Source organism: Arctopsyche grandis, chromosome 3 (genome assembly GCF_051622035.1).
Source record: "Arctopsyche grandis isolate Sample6627 chromosome 3, ASM5162203v2, whole genome shotgun sequence".
NCBI classification, from domain to species: Eukaryota; Metazoa; Arthropoda; class Insecta; order Trichoptera; family Hydropsychidae; genus Arctopsyche; species Arctopsyche grandis.
Genome location: NC_135357.1, coordinates 37,281,993 through 37,304,174, shown reverse-complemented (window position 1 = coordinate 37,304,174; position 22,182 = coordinate 37,281,993). Strand labels below are relative to the sequence as shown.

At 34.1% G+C, this 22,182-nt stretch overlaps 1 protein-coding gene across 7 annotated transcripts; it reads right to left on the bottom strand.

Moving 5' to 3' along the window:
• Positions 1 to 1,343: 1,343 nt before the first annotated feature.
• Positions 1,344 to 20,569, bottom strand: Dyb (Dystrobrevin). 7 transcript variants are annotated; one of them, XM_077427264.1, is made up of 21 exons: positions 20,428 to 20,569; positions 16,810 to 17,023; positions 16,407 to 16,626; positions 16,244 to 16,329; positions 14,556 to 14,707; positions 14,364 to 14,472; positions 14,125 to 14,291; positions 13,921 to 14,048; positions 13,545 to 13,660; positions 13,392 to 13,465; positions 12,604 to 12,642; positions 12,392 to 12,516; positions 12,145 to 12,316; positions 11,970 to 12,067; positions 11,790 to 11,896; positions 11,014 to 11,076; positions 10,485 to 10,604; positions 7,500 to 7,550; positions 6,424 to 6,584; positions 6,179 to 6,259; positions 1,344 to 1,986 (listed from the first exon to the last, which is right to left on the bottom strand). In XM_077427264.1, exons 2-20 carry the CDS (start codon positions 17,006 to 17,008, stop codon positions 6,224 to 6,226), a joined length of 2,223 nt encoding a protein of 740 aa, XP_077283390.1. In that variant the 5' UTR covers positions 17,009 to 17,023; positions 20,428 to 20,569; the 3' UTR covers positions 1,344 to 1,986; positions 6,179 to 6,223. The 7 variants fall into 7 exon arrangements, with proteins under 7 accessions (XP_077283390.1, XP_077283391.1, XP_077283392.1 ...); XM_077427265.1 differs by having other exon boundaries at positions 16,810 to 17,020; positions 20,428 to 20,545; XM_077427266.1 differs by having other exon boundaries at positions 13,921 to 14,045; positions 20,428 to 20,543.
• Between the last annotated feature and the right edge of the window lie 1,613 nt (positions 20,570 to 22,182).

Genomic DNA, 22,182 nt, shown 5'->3' with positions numbered 1-22,182 from the left:
TCGAATCGTTTTACAAATACATATACATAAATATTTATTAAATATAATATAATATTATGCTTAACGTGTAAATGTGCATAAGTTGCGTGTGCGTGTAACTATACAATAATAATTTATATTTCACATACAATAAATAAGCAACATGTTTTTTTTTTTCATTTACTTAATAGTTAATTTTAAAGCATTTATTCTCAACATTCTTTAAACAACTATATTTACAAGAATGCAATCTGTATATGTTTAGTTTAAATTTTAGGCGGAACATTCCTGAAAAATTCGAACAAACTTGGAAAATCAATCTTCAGGCATATTCTGGAATAGTTTTTTGTTACAAGTATTAAATATATTAGATTATTACAAAACTATCAGAGGTATTTTTTTTTTTATTATTTATACACGTTTAATTTCTAAACCGAGATGCTCACCTTTTCCGTTCCAAGTTTATTTGATATGTACTGGCGTATGTTTCTATTTTTTTTTTTTTTTATTTACTCTCACATTTTGTAATAAAGCTCATTTCGGATATTGACTAACAACACACTTCCTAACAAACGCTACTACCTATCAAACAATCTTAAGAGTCGCTCTCTAGTGCCGTGAAGAAACAAAGATTCACTAATCGTAATGTACAATAACAAAAATCAAATCATCAACAACGCTAAAAAATAATAACAACAGTAACAACAACATCTATAACAATACCCAATCAATATCAACTCTTTAAAATAAGTACTCGAATTCACCACAATTGAGCATCGCTGCTTTACAGCGACACCGGCCAATGGATCACACTTGCATCCCGTTTGAAGTTTGAACAAATTCAAATAAGTTATAGGTTGTGGCTATTTGCAAATATAGTACCTGCAAATAGCCACAGCCATACGTTATATCGTTAAAATGACTATTTTAAGTGTAACGTTATTGAAATTTTAGACTTCTTACAGTTTACAAATGCCATCACTGTCCAATGTCGCTCTTCACACTATTCGAAACGTACACGTATCCAGATCGGAGCCGAAAAAACTCAGATCAATAATACTGTTCATAGAAAGTGCGTATATGTCATGATGAATGCGTATATTTAATGATCTATGAATGTACATAGAAGTCTAATAACTCGACAAACAAATGCCTTGATAAACGAAATACAGTACATAAGTGCGTTTATACAAATTCCTCATTTCATTTAACTTCGAATCTCTAGATCTAGAGTCTGTCTTATGTCAAGCTAAGTAAATAAACAACATCAAACAGAAGTCAGTGAATGTGTACATTCATTGGAAACAATCTGACATGCTCAGATGGTTCACGTATTCACCATAACATATACGCGTATGTATAATATATAAAAGTAAAAAAATGCAATAAAATATATTCAAATAATAATAAAAAATGCATCTATGTGTGTATATAGCGAAGGTACATCAAATATCTCGCATGTATACAAGTTACAATTAGACCAAACATGATTGTACGTTCACACAATTTACAATATACATATATACATATAAAGAGAATCCTCGTGCGGAGACGACAGATAGCTCCATACATGCATAAGCTTAATGACAAAACCTAATCGTATATATATATATATATATATTACATATAATCATGTATAATATGTAAATAATACAAATTCACCCGAAACGACAACTATACGTTGCCGTGTAATTAATTTCCTTCACATTTAGCATATAAATATGTATATGTAATATTAAAATATTCGAATGGCTATGAGTGTGTGACTCGATGTAGACGGCCATTATTATAGCGATTATTTATATGATTTTCGTTGTTGTTGTTTTTTTTTCTTCTTCTTCTTCTGCTGAAATTGAGGTTATGGTAATTGTCCGAGTGTGTGCGTTATCGGTTATGTATGGGTTGACGGGTTTTGGTGTGCGATTGGTGCTAGCGGGCCTGCCAGCGCTGAACGGCCTCTTCCCACTCGGCGGCTTGGGCGGCTAGAGCGGCCAGCTCCGCTCCACCCTGGAAAAAGTTCACACGAAACATCATTAGCTAAAGCAAAACAACAAAAATATCAGCGATAAGATCGATCGGTCGAAATGTTAAGCTCGTATATACCATAGAGTAAAACTGCCCGACACACATTGGAATATTCCCAAGTCCGAAACAATCAAGCATTAGATGTCAATAGCGTATTCGTACTCAGTGGGTCTCAAATATATTTAGGTTTTTGTTTGTAGAATATAGCAATTGTCGTATAACACTGTTCGATAAATGACGACTTTTTTTTTTGGTTCAGAGATGAGATATGACTTTTCTTATAGATGTATGCTCAGGGTATACGATTCTGGTAATAAAAAATGTTGATTGGCTCGAGATTCGGAGATATGTGTGTTTTAAATCGCACGATTTTTCTCTATCTTGGTGTTGTTCGGTCGATGTCTCAAAATCTGTCGATTTCCTGTTCAAAATGAATATTGGAATCTATAGTCGGGTATTTTATCTTTCATTTGTAGTACTTTTCAGCTTTCAAATCTCTTTAAGTAGTCCTCCAGTTCAAATCAAAAGTCGAAAGAACGTATTTTCACTTGGGATTTTTTCCCACTGTTAATACTATTTTCTATTGAAAGATGTTTATTGGGATAGTGTTCTGGCCACACTATTTTTTGTTTTCGTTTAAAAGGGTTAATTGGAAGTGTGCTGAATTTTAAATCGGTAAAATTTCGAGCTAAAAGCTCGTACTAGTATTTACTCGTATTTACACGAATCTGAATTTAATCAATAGGGATAATATATTAAATTGTCTTTATATGAGAATTAAATAAAATTCCACTTAGAAAAATCATATTTCGACTATTCTTGTGATTTAATAACAAAAATTCTATTGATAACTGGCTTAACTCGATAAAATAAAGCCAATCAACATTTTTTATTACCAGATTCATGTTCACTAGTACGAGCTTTTAGCTCGCAATTTTACCGATTCAAAATTCAGCACACTTCCAATTAATCCTTTTAAACGAAAACAAAAATAGTGTGCCCAGAACACTATCTCAATAAACATCTTTCAATAGAAAATACTCAATATAAAATAGTATTAACAGTGGGAAAAAATCTCAAGTGAAAATACGTACTTTTTACTTTTGATTTGAACTGGACGACTACTTAAAGAGATTTGAAAGGTACAAAGTACTACAAACGAAAGATAAAATACCCAACTATAGATTCCAATATTCATTTTGAACAGGAAATTGACAAATTTTGAGACATCGACCGAACAACACCAAGATAGAGAAAAATCGTGCGATTTAAAAACATATATATCTCCGAATCTCGAGCCAACCAACATTTTCTATTACCAGATTCGTGTACAAAGTCATATCTCGTCTCTGAACCATTTTTCATGTCGAACAGTGTAATTAATCGAATATGTTTTCTAATTTGAAAGTTGTCATTGTATAACGGTTCATTTCAAATATGATCACCAATCGGCTCGAGTTTAGTCTCGGACATGTGTCAATTCTGAAATGTGTCAAAAGGCTCACTAATATTCCGCCATAAAATATTGAGTTAATATTAGAATCTGATTTCAAAAAGATTTCGAGCGATTTCATTTGAACCGAAAAATTTAATGCATACATATGTATATGTATGTTACAGTTGAAGTGTGTCTTTCAGTTGTAATATATTCCATCTAACCTGGTATCAACTACCGTTATAGTTGAAGTGTGTTTTCAGTTGTAATATATTTTAACTAGGTGGAATATATTCCGTCTAACCCACTTAACCCTTTGAAAACTCACTAAGCTGAAAATTTCGCCAACATTTCCAACTAGAATTATTTAAAAATCCAATAGAAAGCGGGTATAAAAATTGTAGCTAATCCAAACAAACCCTAGATAACTACCGCCAAGGATTTTGAGTTTAGTAAAGGAGTGTTTAGACTCTCTAATATATCTTGCAAAAATATAAAATAAACAAAACAAGCCTATTAATGAATGTATTTTTCCAAAACTAGTTCCATCTTCTTCATTGTTGTTAAAATGTAATGCTCACAATCTAAATGCCAAGCCACAATCTAAAATACTCAGCGGTTAGGGATTGGCATCGGGAAATTCTGCTATGGTTAAAAATTCAGAAATTCCAGTGTAAACCAGTCTTTATAAACATTGACACGGATTACACGACCCATGTTCAATGTATTTTTTTTCAATGCTACAAATGGAAAGGCTTAGCGGGTAGTATTCTTATTTACTTTGTACATGCTCAAAATACAACGCCTATCAGCGTTTTTCAGGCCCATGGACTTGTTGGCAAAACGCCGATCGGCGTTGGTCAGCATTCAAAGGGTTAAGTTGATTCATATGGCGAATTATGTACATTCCAACTGGTCAAGATATATTACAGATGAAAATTCAGATCAACTATAAGTTGGTAGCAGGTTAGGATGGAGAGGTTAGGTTTTCGAAAAAACGTCACATTTTTGTTTTGAACATTCTTAATCGTAATACGATACTCATTACCATCACTGATAATACTTAGCAAATATTAAAGCATTCGTAAAAACATTAGAACTGCCAAAAATCAACTGTTATATTACATACAACTGGCACACATTGTTAAAAGTATACTTGCGCTTGTAGAGCTATAATTTACTAGTTAAATTGTATTCGAATATGAATGATCTAAAACGCCAGTTGGAGTATATTACAACTGAAAATGAACTTCGACTGTAACATGTACAGTAAAATAACACATCGAACACGGTGCAGCTATCGTTGAAACATCTATGATTTAAATTACAAATATACAGAGCTATATGAACAAAATTTATGTGATACACACAAATACGAACAAGTGCGATAGATAATTTTGCAGTGCTAGCACATTAAAAAAAACACACACGTAATGAAATATTCGATCGATAGTTCAGGATAAGACACTATTTTCCCGTTTGCTAAAAACTTAAAACCATCATAAAAATGTATCGAAACATCGTACTAACATAAAAAAAAAGAAATAAACAGTTGTGAGTCTTCGTTTCTGAAAAAAAAAACGAAAGGGGGCACTGCAGTGCGCGTCCGCCATTCTGAAACACTCTCATCGGCCATTTTGAAATACTTACAGTCACTTTCTTGTGTACTAACGTCCAATTTTGCATTGCGACAATAGGATAGATGGCGTTGATGTAGATATGAAGCAAGCGAATTTTTAGCATATTTTATGCTTTCGACAAGTGACGCAAATTTCCAGCTTTAGTAAAACCGTCCATCGGATTGTCGCAATGCGATCGAGTAAACGGTGCTATCTATCAACAAATACGTACATATATACAGTAGAATCTCGATTTCGACCTTAAATACAGATTTTAATATTTACTCAAGTAACCAGATATGTTAATTAACACATAAAGTATTATTTTAAACAATAAAATACAAAATATAACTCGTAGTTTTGGCTTAATTGTCAAATAATCATTCTTCATACAATTGAGACGTATCGTCGCCATTGTTCAACAGACGTGACGTCACATAAACGAGGTTTCAGTATGGTTCCACAAAAAACTAATTTTGACTGGTATTTATTCATTTTAAGCAAATTCAATAGATGGAATTTAACTCTCAGTAATATATTCAACCAATTTTGAACCTTAAAACAGTTGAAATAGGCGCATATAAGGCTCAAAATCCCATGCAAAGTTCAGAAATTCTATGGAAGACAGCCGCGCTACAAAATTGTCGGGCAAAGCTTCCATAGAAGACGGCCGCGGGCAAACTGTTAATAAAGAATAATTTAATATTGATCTTTATGTCATTATACATGTAAAGGTAGACAAATAAAAATTATTCATACTGAATGTACACGTCTTTCCTTGTCAATTGTGATTTTTTCGATTATGCAGATTTTTCCATAAGCCAGACTACCTTCATCCCCAATTAGTCGGGATAATCGAGGTTCTACTGTATATATATATGTACATATATTGCGAATAACATATAAAGCGAAAACAGTGAACGTAGAACGCAATTCAAACTGAACCAACATTTCAAAATCTCAGTATAAAAATATGCTCATATATGAAATATATGTTTCAGTATCATATTTGAAATTGCAACGTGTAGTTCTAAAACTACAGAATTTAAAATAAAAATAGTGCAAAAATAAATATATCCATATATACATAATAATAATAATATGAAAAAATAAAACAAACCTGACTAAATAATAAATTGGTAAGAAGTTCAATTTAGTACTGGAGTTATCTGGAAACTTCAGCGGGAGCGCCTTTGCCACTCTTCGAAATAAAATAAATTGATATATACGTGTATATATATATAAAATATAAAACAAAATCGAAAATAAAAATATATATATAATATGTATAATAATAATAATATAGAAAATTCTCTCGACAATAATAATAAATGCTAAAACATAAACATGGAGACGTCTTATCACCTGGGGATCGGGATCACGAGCTCGCAGCTCGGCCAGGAATCTCTCGCGTTGGAGACGACGGGCCAACTCTCCGCGCCACACTTCGTCCCCGCCTTGCATGGCTGGTCCGGGGCCGACCATGATGCGACCTCCGTCGTCATCGTCTCCGTCTTCTTCAAAGTCTACAAAACGTCAAACGCAAACGTTCATTCACCGTGTCGACGAGGTGAACCTTTCGACTGCGGATCTCTTAAAACAGTACAAAACCGAAGAGGCGAGGCTTCGATCGATCGATCATCCGTTTTAAGCTTCGAGTGCAAACACACAAAACACACACGGCACATGCAAGTGTGTATCATTTAAAACAGTGCAAAATTAAAACTATATATATATATACTAATAAATAAGTGCTGTGAGAGCAAATTATTTCGCTTCTACGACTTAATTACGATAATTTATGCAAAATGGACAACAAAAACGATATTCATATTTAATTATTTTCATTTTCATATATGAAAACAGGCCTGATCCCATATGACGAACATTCAGTTGATGGTTTGAGTCTGGTTTTTCATATGATTTCAATATATAAAGATGGCCTCAATTAATATGTTTCAATGAAATGCATTTTTTTTTGCAAAAAATTTACTTGCGGTATTAAAATATGTCAATTTGATGTCAAAATTTATTTCACAATGGACTCTTATTAAATAAGCATGGAATATTACTATTGTTTTATCATTTTTTTGCTTCTTTTGTATAAATATGTATATGTGATTAAAATAAAAATAAAAATGAATAATAAATATTACAGCAATTCTAAAAAGCATGCATCTAGATGTTTTTTTTTTCTTAATTTTTTTGGTAATATAAAAGCGTTGAATGTAAAATTGGCATGGTTGAAAGAAACCGTGAAACAATGAATATATAATAACAATGTAATGCAAGCCGAAAGCGACGACTGCTTTTATAAAAATAAAATAATAATAAATGGTGTCATAGAACCAAATGGCAAATAGTATACATTGGATATCATTGAATGATTTTTGGTGATTGATTGACGGTGAGAGAGTGGAGCGGGCAGTGGCGGGACTCACCGAGAGGTTTTCTGATGTTACTCAAGGCGGGCGCCTCATCCTCGGACCCCTCTGCGGAATATGAAAAAGATAAACACAAAAACTAAAAAACCAAAAAATAATAACAAAATAAAATAATAAACGAAACGAAATATGGAGAGCGGGACGAGTCGTCGATCGACTTTCGCCCGACTTGAAGAGACGCAGTGTTAAAATGTCGAAGAAGAACGCCACCTCAACACCGATCCGAAACGAAAACGTAAACTGAACGAAACATTTTACCGTGAGAGTATATTCTGATATCGGACACATACGGAGTCTTCGACTTACATGAAAACTCTTCGGCTCCGATATAAATCGAAGACTTTCAGGAGTGGCTGGACGATCTGTAATATCGCTAATTATCGGAGTGTAAAACTTCATCGAAAATAATTACATTTAAAAATTTCATAAATCTTAAACATTTTAATAAATATATACATATATATTACACCGAATCCGTGAAATTGCCTATTGCGTGAAATCAGCAAAAAAATGTCAAATTGATTTATTCATCTTATGGGCAAGTTAGCTGCCGAATGCGTGCAGTGGGCAGTGTATGGAATTCTTAAATTGTAATTTTGAAATTTGGCCCCTATCAGTAAAATTATTATTTTTTGACAGTTGGATGATAGATTCCCACACATCGTAATATCCATCAAAACATATCGTAATATCTTAACAGCCAACACTTATTCATTAGGGTTGGCCGTATTCATTTAAGATTAGGTTGTTAGGGCCGGTATTTATTTTTATCATGCAGGTAGATGGGACATGCTACACCTGTCAACTTGTTTGTCGCACAAATTTCCATACATTTTTCGTGTCGCGCAACTAGTCGGCCGACAAAGTTGCACGGTGCGGCCCGGCACTTCGGCAAAGGGTCGGTACTTATTTTTGACAAATATTATTTTTGTTACTGGCAACCCATTTGATAAAAATAAATACCGACCCTAACAACCTAATCTTAAATGAATAGGGCCAATCCTAACCCTTAAATAAATAAGTTTTGGCTGCTAAGATTTGCCAGGCGAACACCGAATCTGTCGTGCGAGCTATTTTAAAGAGGGACACTTTTATTTGCTGGGCGAAATGTTCTAAAGATGGGCGTTCGCATATAATATGTTTAGATTTTAGACAGATCCAGAGAGGTTAGAGACACAACACTGTACCGAGATGATTAGGGCGCCCACGTGACCAGTCGATGGTGTCGTCATCGAACGGTGCACACGTACAATGGATTTTGCCTTTACTTGTGGAAAACGTACTTTGCTCAATGCATGAAAAAAGCAAGAACATTTATGCCGAATACACGCATTCGGCATTCATGAATTCGGCAATTTTTTGCCGATTTCTCGGATTTGGCGTAGCATGTATAAAAAAAAAGGAAATTAGGATTTTAATATGTATAGTAGCGTGGGAGTTAAAGTTGGTATTCCTGAAATCGACACCTATTTCAATAACTTTTTTTAGATCAGAAATGTGTAGTAAGGAAAATTACATTCAAATAAATTTATAACTATCATATGTAAATATCAGAATTGTAATTAAATACGTACAAATAATATACGAAGTTGAAGATATTACAAAACATTGCACAAAATGAAAGATTTCAATGTCATATTCATACTCGTTGGGTCCGAGTTTGTTGTTTTTTCAAAATATAAAGAGAGCCACTCCCGTGATGTGTCTTACGAATTAAATTTGTGTTGTTCGTGAGGTGTTCTTCAACCATTCCTTAATGTATTGCTTGATATACATAATGTATATATAAATATATAAAAAAATAATAGCACACATACCAATACCAATCACATTACACAGAAGAGATGAATTAATTACAGACGATATTCATCGACAGACGTATATAGTACATATGTACGTAATATATAATGATTATTTAATTATAATACGTACTGACTATAAGACAGGTACATATGTATATTAAGATACATCGGTCGACGAGTGTGTTTTGTTAGAACAAAATCCAAAATCTATTCTAGAACAATATAATAATAATAACTATATTATTGTTGTATTATAATCGGGAATAACGAAATTAACAAAATATAATCTATTGTACGAATAATAACATAAGATCCTTATCGATCAATTATAAATATGGTACTATCATGATTTGTCAATGACCACTCGACTACTGACCGAAATCTAAATTACTGACAATCGAATGATCAAAACTGAAAAAATATAATTCAATTTGTTGCTTTTCAATACTAGACACGAATTTTATTTTAATAATGATATAATTAAAACATAAATATAGCAGTCATTGATTGTATGTAAAGCATAAAATGTATACTTGATTGAAAATCTACTAAAATATCACTGTAAATGTATTATTTATGCAGAAAAAAGCATGCTTATTTTAGTGTTTATTTAAATTAGATTTGTATGATGTTAAATATTGAGGAAATGCTAGATTTTATTACATATTAAGTTAAAGTAGTATATAAAATAAAATGGCATTAAAGTTTTTTCCGTTGAAAAAACATTTCATCTAACAAAGTAGTAGTAGCAAAATGAGATATGTATTTAACCGTGACGGATTAGTTGCAACATGCATAGATTTATTATCAAAAAAGAAAATTAAGATACATTCCGTACATAAAAGTATGATGAATTAAAAACATTTAATAATAATAATCGATTTAGCTAAAAAGAAAAAATAATTCAATCCGAAGTAATTTATTTTTTATTAATAATTTTGAAAAGCTGAAAAAATCATAAACGAAAATTAAAGAAAAAAACTAGAGCCAAAATGCATGAAAACTAAAAAAAGAAAAAACCAAAAACGAAAAAGTATCAGCGAAAAACACAACGACATGATTCATATATTAAATAACGTCAGCTATGGTGCAAAAGATTGGGACGGGAATATATATTGTTTTTTTGGATTGTGAATATTTCATTTTTTATTTTTTTGTTTCTATGCTTTGCTATCCTCACCGGAGTTCAGCTCCCTCACTAGCGTGGACATGGCGTTGGTGACAGAGTCGGCGGCGAACAGGAGGTCGGTGCGGAGCGATCGGTTGCCCGGTGCAGGGGACGGAGCCCCGTTACTGGCGCCTGCGGACATAATTCGTCAACAACACACACCCGCAGCCCGACGATCGGAAGAATCGATTTACACGATGGATATACATATAAATATATAAACTGCGAGTGAAACTCGGTAGTGCAGATATAAGTGCGCTCACATCGAGATATTACATGATAAACGTGCCTTTGTAATATACCCATGGTGTAAATTGACCGTGACGTTGTGACCTGGTGCACCGACTGCGGTCAGTATAGCGAACGAGTCGTTCGCTATACAACCATCGCTCAGTGAAACATCGAGATAAAATGGTGTGAATGGAAAAGAAAAGAGTGAAAGCGATTGAGTAAATGTTAGTAAAACTCGATACCACCTCCACCGTGATAAGAATACTATTCATATTTTAAAATATTCCATCGACTTCAATCGAATACGTACCGTTGTTTCTCGGAGACGAGGTATAGTTGGATCTCAATTCCGCGGTGAGTGCGCCTTCGACACCTGAAATACACACAAGTATATAAATGGGTACGATTTAGCTGTACATTGAGAAGAATACTTTGTATCTTAAAAAAAATGTTTGCGCATTAAACATTTGCATTATTTTCGGTGCATTAAACAATCTCGTATTATGCATCGAATAAAATATTTTGGTATTATAAAGTGACCATTAAAAAATAAAAAAACGACCATTCGAAAAAATAGATTTTAGCTTTAGAATGGATACAAAAAGTGGCAACGTCTTCAGCTATTGACAATTTTCAACCGTCAAAAGTGTTTACTTTTGTTTGCTCACTAGTGAAATGTAATCTTAAATGAATAAAACCAACCGTAACTTAACCTAACCTAACCAAACCATAAATAAAACCTAAAAAAACATTGGTTCGTATTTCGGTATTCGCAACGTTGCCGATAAGGTCATTTTAATGCACATTACATCCACTTTTTAAGTAGCAAATATTTTTTTCAATGATCAAAGCAAACATTCTAATGTCAATCTGTATCCGTCATTTAGAAATGCACACAATTTTTTTTAAATGCACATTTATTTTATAAAATGGACGTTTAAATTGTTCCTTATATAAATGTTCTGGCTAATAGGAATCGAGATCTAATGATTTTAGAGCCGACTTTTTTTTTTAAATTTGATAAATGTTTGCATAATGCAATACCGGATGGCAAATGTGTACATATCCTGGTATAGTTAAACGCACCTGATGCTGCTAAGCTTTGCGACATGCACGACATGTCTAGTCGGTCACGCTCACCGAGTGATGGAGTTTGAGGAGCCGACCTCGGACCGCTGACGATGACATTTCCTCTACAAAGAACAATCTAGAGATTAGCTAAAAGACCCTTCGACTGTCCAAAAAAATATATATCAATAATAGTACCGATCGTTCGGAGCACCCAAGATGAATCCTGAAGGGGGCGGACTTTGGGCAGATCGTGGAGACGATGTAGGGGTCGATCGAGGTGAGGACTGCTGATTCTGATCACACCAAACACATTCCAATAAGTTTTTCAAAATTATGATATACGCAAATATCATAAATATGTAACACATACCTTCAACATTTTCATGAGCCCTTCCAACTGACCCATTAGATGACGACGAGAATCTTGCAACGCTGAAAGGTGTCCTTCTAATTCACCCTTACGTTGACGCAACGCGCGCAATTCACCGACGAGTTCTCCACTTCCAGAGTTTCCACCACCACCTTCTGCTTCTTGCTGTCGCCTACATAACAAAAGTGATACATTGAAAAAATAAACGTTGAGCAATAATATACTAAAAAAATATATATATACAAACCGCAATCTAGTAATTTCTTGCATGATTTCTCTATTCTTGGCTTCGAGTTGGGAGATGAGTTCACGCTGGGCTCGGGCACCATCAGCGTTCGCATTCCAGCCGAGTCCTTCTACCATTCCACGACCCTACATCATATATGTACATTACATTAAAACTTCAATTTCATTATTAAACTATATTTACATTCATAAATATAATTAAACAGCATTTACCAGATCTGGTGTCAGCGACGCCGATCGTCCGGATCTTGGCTACAAATACAATGATATGATTAATTAACATGTGTCCTAAAAATACGTGTAAAAATATCACAAGAATACACAAATTTAAAGCCTTATGTACAAAGTGTATGTACTCTAGTAGTACGCCTTAAAGCAGAGCATCGCAACTTGGTGGCCGCGGGCCTTTTAGTACCGTACGCACCACTTTGGTCTAACGTGTGTGAGCAAGATCGGGGAAAAAAATGCGAGGGAGAAAACCGATGTTAGTTAACGTTTTGTCACTTTTGTCACCTATGTATGTAAGGACTAGCTAGTGACCACCGATAAAGTACATATGTATATACGTAGCTGACAAACTCTAAGAGTTGTAAACAATGTGTTCCGCGAATACCAAAAGGTTGCCTCAAAGTACTGTGTCATGACAAAACGCTCACAAACATTATATTCACAGATAACGGTCACGCAACAAAACGCTATGTCTAATCTGTGAGTGCTTTGTCGCGTGAGCGTTATGTCGTGCGCGTTGGGTCGTTGAGCATTAGGTTTGTGAGCGCTTTGTCGCAGAACCTTAAAGTACATATATATGTACATTCTAGAATGAAAGTTAAATTTGATATGAAAACACTAGCTCATTCAATCAACATGAAAAAAAATTGTAACATATGGAAGTTTGAGTCTGATTTATAACATGCTTCTTTCTGTTTGACGTCACTAGAAGCAGGCCTGTCTCAGCTGTCATCACCAACTAAATAGGATAGTATAAAAATATTGACGAATACCATTGTATTGTGTTGAGCAAGTCGGGCAGCATATCGTGCAATCAATCGATGCTCGTCGTCGCCTCGTCCCATATCTAAAAGATTTCAAAAAAATGTAATAATACGCGTGTACATTATGGTTTAAAGTGTACTTTTTTTTCAATTATGGTTTACCGTGATGCATCGGTCGAGGAGCACGAGAGTCTAATGATCCTGTGTGTCCCGTGTGTGCTAAGTGGCCTCCATAAGCATCCGGAAAACCATTATGCATGGCAACAGGTGACGGAGGTCTGAAGAGAAAATAAATTAAAATAATAACATAATCTTCAAATATTCATTGATGTTTTACTTGGTACAAAGGATGATATGCAGAAGATTTCAAAAGTAAATACAGACTTAAAAACAATTCTAATTTAGTGCAGTTACAAATGCTTTAAATAATTTTTGTTATTAAATATAATCACTTTTACACTACATTTAAATAGTGTAAAATAAAAATGAGACATATGTACATGAGTTAGTATGAATATATATAATAAAAGAAAATTACACAATGTGACTGAGGTTGAGGGTTTTTTCAGGCTGATCGGGGAACCGAGGAAACTGCTGTCGCGACCTTTCCGGCACGCACCGGAACGACTTCCTTAACGAGTGGCCGATCTGCTTCGACGGAGACTTCTGAAAGCGAAACGACCAAACAAATGTATCACACATACATACAGAACAAGCACACGTACATTTCGATCGAACTTACATATGTGGCGTACTCTTTGACTTCGTGTTCGTTGGTGTGATTGTCGGAGACTCTGCCGCGCCAGAAGCAATCCTGGCACAGCGTATAATTGTGGCATCGGGAACAACGGTAGCGGAAGCCGGCGAGACGAGCTCTTCCACAGGCCGAACACGCCGTCGGATGTACAACTGAATAAAAACATCAAAATTTAATATACGACTATAGGAACCGATTGCCGCATTCGACCAATGGATGGTTACCGTTTTCTACGGACGCCAGTCGGTGCAGCAGCGGCAGCCAGACGAGACACGCCGGTCCCGGATCTGACATCATCGTGTCCATGAAGTCGTTCACGGTGACTTTTCCACGCTGAAATTGAAACGATTCATCACTTAGAATCATAATATATATGTAATATTGTTATATGGATACAAAATATGTAATTTCCTTACTCCTGGGAATAGTGTGTCGGTGAGGTTGTCGCTGTAGGGAAACGACGGTGATTCGTATACGGCTGCTGGCAAGGCCAAAGCCTCGCGCAAATATTCTCCCAATCGTATTCGAGATAGTTGGCCAGTGCCGTCGGACACTTGCGAAAATACATCTGCAATATATAAAGGCAGGTCTTTGTTTAAGTTACGCAGATTCAATGTAATACCTAGATCACTTTTACAAGGCGTTTTTATTCTCAGATGTATAACAAATCTGTACATTAAAATTGATAATCTAAATGCCCGTTTCTTTTTCATTCACAAATGAATTGCTTAAATTAGTAGAAGCGCCCAGTTCTGTTTAGGTTCAGATTTATATACATATATTTGTGTACATAATAGTTAGTCACTTTCAGTCATTAAATAAATTAGAATTGTAATGAAAGTTGTGATTCTATATATATATTATATTATGAGAAAATTTTAAAATCATACTCAAAAGGTATGCGGTGTATCCGCTCTAAAATCGCCAGACAAATTGAACGACAGATTAACGGACGGCTGCTTTAAATGCAATTCTCATCTTCTCGAATGATATATTGCACATCAGATGACGGGTAACCTTTCGATGTGCACAGATGCAATTATTAAAATTGAGTTGGATCTTTCAGGCGAGTTTAATAAGGCAAGATTCGATAAGTTCCGAATCTTGCCTTATTAAACTCGCCAGAAAGATCCAACTCAATTTTAATAATTGCATCTGTGCACATCGAAAGGTTACTCGTCATCTGATGTGCAATCTATCATTCGAGAAAACGAGAATTACGTTTAAAGCTGCCGTTCTGTTAATCTGGCAATTTTAGAGCGGATGCACCCATTCAAAAGTGGTACACAGATATTTCAAAACTATGAAGTATGTATATTCTTTTTTTTCTGGTCTACACTAATCATCAAACTTTAGCCCAAATCAAACTTAACTAAAATACCAACATAGTAAAAGCTTACACAAGCTTTGGGTTCTCAATCAACTTTTTTTGGATGTCTGAAGAAAGGCAAAAAAAAACCAAAAACGCTTAAATTTTATATAAAATTTAAATCTAATTATAAATCTAAATCTAAAAATCTTCTTGTGTAAATGAAACAATTCAATCAAGTAAAACGAAATAAAAACACACCCGTTTCCGAAAAGACGAAGAATTTAGCGTGTTTGAAAAAAAATTGGAATTTTCGGCTTTCTTTGGGTATTTACAAAATGATGCAATAAAGTTTATGACTTTTAACAAGATCTTTTCTCTTTTCCTACTATGTAATCAACTGCGACCTTTTCGAAGTTGTAACCGTCAAAAACAATTTTCAAGATTTGTATAATTTTGACAAAAATTATATGAATTTTTTGATTTCTAACAACGGATTTCCGGAAACCCGTGGAAACTATTAGGGTGACACCACTAGAAATAACACTCGCGACATAGCATATCGCGTAAGCATTTTTCCCGTGGACGTTTTATCAGTGAGTATAATGTATAATTTTTTCACATGAGCGTTATGTCGTTGAGTGTTAATTCCATGAGCGTTTTATCGTGAAACCAAGGAGGAGGTGTATAAAAATCAGAATTCAGGCCCAATATTAGATCAATGAACTTCTTTACATCAGCTTCATAGTTTTGAAACACTTATGAACTCGAAACCTAAAAAAAAACCATACTTACATCTAAGCTTATCTACGAGCTTTCCAGCACACATCGTCGCCAAAGCGACTTTGATTGAAAATACCCTAATTTTTCCAACATTTTCCCTAAAAACAGAAAAAAACTTAATAAATACAACATATTATTTGAGTATTTACATATAAAATAAATATAAAAATAATACCCCGGAGGACAGTAAGCGGCGAGGAGCCAATTGAGAAGCAAAGCGCAACAGTGAGCAGCTCGCACCTGATGCGCCGGAGGCAGCCTCTTATTGAGACTATGGTACAGCGACGACAGTAACGTCTCCAATCTAGCGACACTGACTTCGCATTGCGGTTCTAGTGTGTTAAGTCCATTCTCCCTGAATGCCTCGATCACGTTCCATATATCGACAGCGTGCACTAAAAAAACAAACGTACACATTCAGTCATTGCGGTACTTTTAAGGTTCCTGTACAAGATTATCAGAGAGAGGTCACCAATTCATTTCAGTACTATCTTAATCCATATATTGCTCTATCTCTGTTATTTTTAGATGGTGCCTAGTGTGACAAATTTCCATTTCAAAAATATGATACGACATACAGTTGACTTTCTTCTGGACGAATCGGAGCTTGCAAGCTGTGCGGTATGAGGCGAATCGGATCAGATCGAAGTTCTGGACGCGCATCTCCTGCAGCAGGGCCAGTCTGGGGTCGGTCGGAGGGCCTCCTGGTTGACCCGGTGCCGATCCCGGGATGGTACCCGAAGTACCACCCCCGGGTTCTTCAGCGGCCACGCTCATTCTGTCGACGCGCTACTGAAAACAAACACACTATCGATTAAAAAGTGTTATTATTATACACATATCTTAAGAAATTAAGTCCGTTAAATGCGATAAAGAGCCTCTAGAAATAGTGGGTGTGATAATTGACCTTTAGTTTGCGCCAATGTGGAGTCGATTAAGCAATTGACGGTCGAATTAAGCCGACAATTGTAACGTTCTATTTTATAACTGTGATAAAATCGCGAGATAAGAGAAATTCGACGCAAAGTCAAGTTTACTGATACCTAAATTTGGTAAATTAAAACGATTTGTTGTTGATTAAATAAAAATAATATTTCAACTAATATTTTTTTATCTTTCAGTAAGTAGATTGAAAAATTGAAATTAATTTTGGTTTTTTTTTAATATTATACATACATACATACATATGTTTGATATGTTAATTTTGTAAAATATTTATTTCTAAAAATTTAATACATTTGAAGACACAAATCTACATCTTATTACTAACAAACTAACCAGTAGATTCTATGACAGAATCACTAATAACCATACTAACACACTTGTGAAGAGTCTCGGTGATTACAACAAAATGTCTATACCCTTCAGGTATAACACACAGATTGCCTAAACACAATCTGCTTTAGGTCATCGACTTTAGAGAGTCTTTAATTAATATTATGTATTAGATGTATTATGAACATTTATAAGGATTGTAAATAGGTTTTTGAGCTCTTTTTCCTATTATGCTTTAGATTAACATTACAATAATATAATACTGTGATTACTAACCAAATTAAATTAAATTGTAAAATAGAAAATGATCAGTAGATCAGTAGCTATTAAAATAGATATAAGATGTATTGTGAACATAATTTCGTAATAATAAAAAGCATTTAAAAATCAAAAAAAAAAAAATCTACATCTTATTAGATCTTTTTGACCCATACAGTCAACCGATTTAAAAATTCAAAGAGTCGAACCTTTATATAGTTATATTGGCAATACATTTCGGGAACATAAATAAATATTAGATTCAGTTCGAGGAATTTAATAAAAAAAAATAGTAGTTTCAATGGTCTGAAATTAATTCTTGACCTGAACTGAACTTTAAATTCTCCATCGCTCGCCCAACCAATTTGAGACGATTGAACGTGTTAAACGTATTCAATTAGCGGTGGCATAATAAATCTTGGGTCGTTTTGCTGCAATATTTAGGTCAGCAGACAAACGTATAAACAGTTGTTCATGCACACATCATCATGACTATAAACAGACACATGGTTAATATTTAAAATACTAATAAATTACACGTTTGCTCATCATCACCGATGTGACATCATCGTACGAAAACTAAAAAAAAAACAGGTTTAACGTAAAATGTAAATAGTGATGTCAGCATTTGGGCAAGCAAATTTGCTTAGTTGCTATTGTTTATTCCGAGATGTAATTTATTATAGTGTAGTTAGTATACCTAGGGTTGCCAATAAATCTCTTTTTAAGAGAACATGTTGTCTTTTTTTATTGAACACAATTATTTTGTTCTCTATCTTTTTTATATAAGATCCAAAATGTCGTCATTTACAATTTTGACAATAATTTAACGCAGTCTGTACTATATTTTCTCTCACAGTATATGACGTGAGTGGAGAGGCTTTTGCAATATCTGGCCAAAATGTAGAAAGAATATTTTCCATGATCAGCGGACAGTGGGCTAAAGAAAGAAATATAATAACAAAAATATTTCATCTTTAGAATTTTATATAGAAATAAAAGAAATTAAGAAACTTTTGCACCAAATTAGCAATGTAGATAAATATAGCAACAGAGATGATGAAATTGAGAGTGAGAATAAAGATGATTAAATTTAACAATTCATTTTTAAGTGAACTTTTCATGTTCCTAACTACATATGTATGTTCCGGTTATTATGAAATTGGAATGAGTCGTATAATATTTCGTTTGAGATAATTGGATTTTTGCATAAATTTGTTTTAAAAATTATTTTTATACTACATAAAAATATATGTATACATTATGATTATTAGCCTTATATGTAGATTTAATCTTTCCTGTACTGGTGAAATTTTAGGATTACCTTGTAAAATAATGATATTTTTGGTTAAATGTTTGTTTTTCTTTTTTTGACCATGATACTCGGCAGCCCTAAGTATACCAGCTCATCTGCATACCCTAAGTATGTATCCCTCATTTGGCCAGGAAACAGTCTTGACCTGAACATCATAGAGAACTTATGGGCAATTTTCAAGAAAAGGATGAGAGCCCACAACCCGAAACTTCGAAAGAACTTGAAGATATAGTAATCAATTTTTGGGAGAACGAAATCACGCCAGTGTTATGATTCCATGCCCAGAAGAATTCGGGCAGTTATAAAAAATAAATGTGGATTATATATTTCTTTGAGTTTATTAATAGAATAGCTTATTTACATCATATAAAAAAATTTACAGGTTGATAATCGCTTCAAAACAAGTGAAACACGACCAAAATGCAACCAACACGTTTTTCTCCATTTTTATACATGTCGCAAATAATTTCAATATTTCAACAAACACGTAGTAAAAATTCACAGTTTGCCCTGTTTTAATATCCTTATGATCCTTATCATCGTTTAATAAACTTTTGTATTGAGAAATCGCTACATATAAGAGTAAAATCAAATTTCATAGAAATCTCAAAATCAGTTTTTTTTTGTCGCTCACTGTATACCAGCTCAGCTCATTGGTAATATAAATGTTTCATTTCGGAACATATTGACATAGAAAGTTAAATGTGCCATATAAATTAAAATATACTGAATTTAAAAAGTAAAAACATAAGATTTTTTTTCTAATGAAAAAAAAAGTGAAGTAAAACTAATTATGAATCAAATTACATTTGTTTTAGCAAACCAAAAGAAAAAAAAAAAAGAATAATATTTTGGTTTGCATCTTTGGTTATAGAGGAAAGCCTTTCTAATTCTTAGTTTTAGTTTTATATATATTTTCAATTTAAACAAATGAATTGACAAATATAATAAATAAAAACATATATAATAAAAAATGTGGCAATTTATTGATATAAAAAAGGTTGCACAAAAAAATTGCACTTTAGTGCAAAGAAAAGCCTTCAATTTAAAAGGTATTTAATATAGTAAAAAATACAGCGTTCGAATAAAAAATGATCAAAAAATAAATATAATTAAATGGAAGCGTGAAAATAATTGAAAAAATAGAAATTCATTTGTTTTCTTTTAAAATACACATAAACGTCAGATGATTAATATTTGGTTTGGACGATAGGGGTGACAGGGTTGGGGCGGGGCGGGGCGGGGCAGGGGCAGCAAAGCGTATCGATTGTGTGCGAGGGCTCGAGCGGGGCGGCGAGGCGGGGGGGAGGGGCGGGGGCGGAGGCACCCGCGTGGGGGGGCGTCTCACCCGCGAGCGTCGGGGGCTGAAAAGGGCGCGGGGCAGCGAACGGGGCGCAGCCTCAAAGGGGGCGCGAAAGCCGCCGCTACCGGCGCACAACAACTGACGTTCGCGAACGTCACTTCGCGCAATCCCGAGCGCCACTATCCCCACTCTTCGAAATATACGGTCACAAATGACCCGCTTAATTAAATCGTTCTTTTGATTCAGCCTTGATACAAAACGATTGCACAAACTGTAGTACGTCTGAAAAGTATTTGCTGCATTAATTACCACTATCGGCAAATTATAAAAGAGGAATTCCTGCATTACCTACACCGGACGAGACAGGATGATTTTATCTATAAATATAATATTTATACAGCTTTTAGTAATGGATTTTTAGGAAGCGGGAAGGTGTGTTAACCAGGTTCGGTGATTATTGGTCACAAAGTCACTAAAATCTCTATAACGGAACATCTGGCAGTCGAAAAGTCCATCATACTAACAAGAACTTGAGTGTCAAATATTGTGTATTCGCGATTTTCATGGCAAAAATTATCTTTGTGACCACCGCAATGTGACGAATAATCTAATTACCGTTAACCAGTGTCCTGTCCTATGGAAACTCGGTTGAATTTTTAAGAGGATAATTTATTATTGTATAGCAGGTGCGTTATATCAGCTTTCCCCAGGAGAACAAAATTTTTGACCACTAAGAAATGACTTTCTATCATTTTTTTATATGGTATTATATTTAAAAAATGAGTGTATATGACTATTTCTTTTAATAATATTTTTATCAATAAAATTAATAGTAAAATAATTTTAAAAAATCTATTAAGAGATTTGGGTATAAACGCTGATTTACAAAGTACAAAATAGTCTCCTGAAAATACATTGAGAGTTTTTTTAAACTAAAAAATAAAAAAAGCATTAAATAAATGTTATTATTATAATATAATTTTATTTACAATACCTATTATATAATATAACACATTACAATAATGGATACCGTCTAGATTTTATTAACGCATATAAATTAATAACGTTGTCGATGTCCATTTTTTTAGCATCCTTTTACTAGCAAATAGTATTTTAATTCAAATTCATAATAATATATTAAACAACGTGGATAGTCCCCTTCAAATCTAGGGGAGGCGGCCGCCCTCCCCCCTCAAATGACGCCCCTGTTGTACAGTATACAAATTTATTACAATCGCGGGGAATTTGGCTAATTGCCCATTTCAGCGAAAAGGCTGGCTGAACTAGCATCCGAGTCTGATGCTCTGGATTATATATTAATTGAATGATGTCATCCTACTTTCGGGGGCTTGAGGTTATCTTTTGTCTCCGGGTGACGAAATCATACTTCTGGAAGCTTCCATTAGTCGGATTTGGTTGTTGCCCTTGAGTAGCGAATATAATTCCAGGCGAGGTTAGCTCTGCATGTTTGTACAGGAGCGCGATGATGCCATCGTACGACTTATCCATTGTTGTGAAAGAGATGAGATCACTGATTTTGATTCGGGATAACACATGTTGTGCTATATTCCTACAGATTAATGCATTCATTTTTATTTATATTTAAACTGCCATACTGGTTTACATTGAATATGATGATATTAAAATTATACACTCGAAATGTGCGATTGTTCAATATATAGTTATTACAAGTATGTATGTATGTTTAAAAATACATAACAAAGATTAATTTAATAGATATTTTGCATACACAGAACAGACAAACTTTCCTTTTATATATAACACAGCTCATAACTTAAA

Excerpts from the sequence above, each read along its gene's own strand:
- Dyb (XM_077427264.1), bottom strand. The coding sequence starts at position 17,008 with ATGAGCGTGGCCGCTGAAGAACCCGGGGGTGGTACTTCGGGTACCATC. Across the intron at positions 11,077-11,789 it reads GCAAAGCTTAGCAGCATCAG|GTGTCGAAGGCGCACTCACC; the intron begins GTGCGTTTAACT and ends TGTGTATTTCAG. Across the intron at positions 10,605-11,013 it reads CTCGTCTCCGAGAAACAACG|GCGCCAGTAACGGGGCTCCG; the intron begins GTACGTATTCGA and ends TTATGTCCGCAG.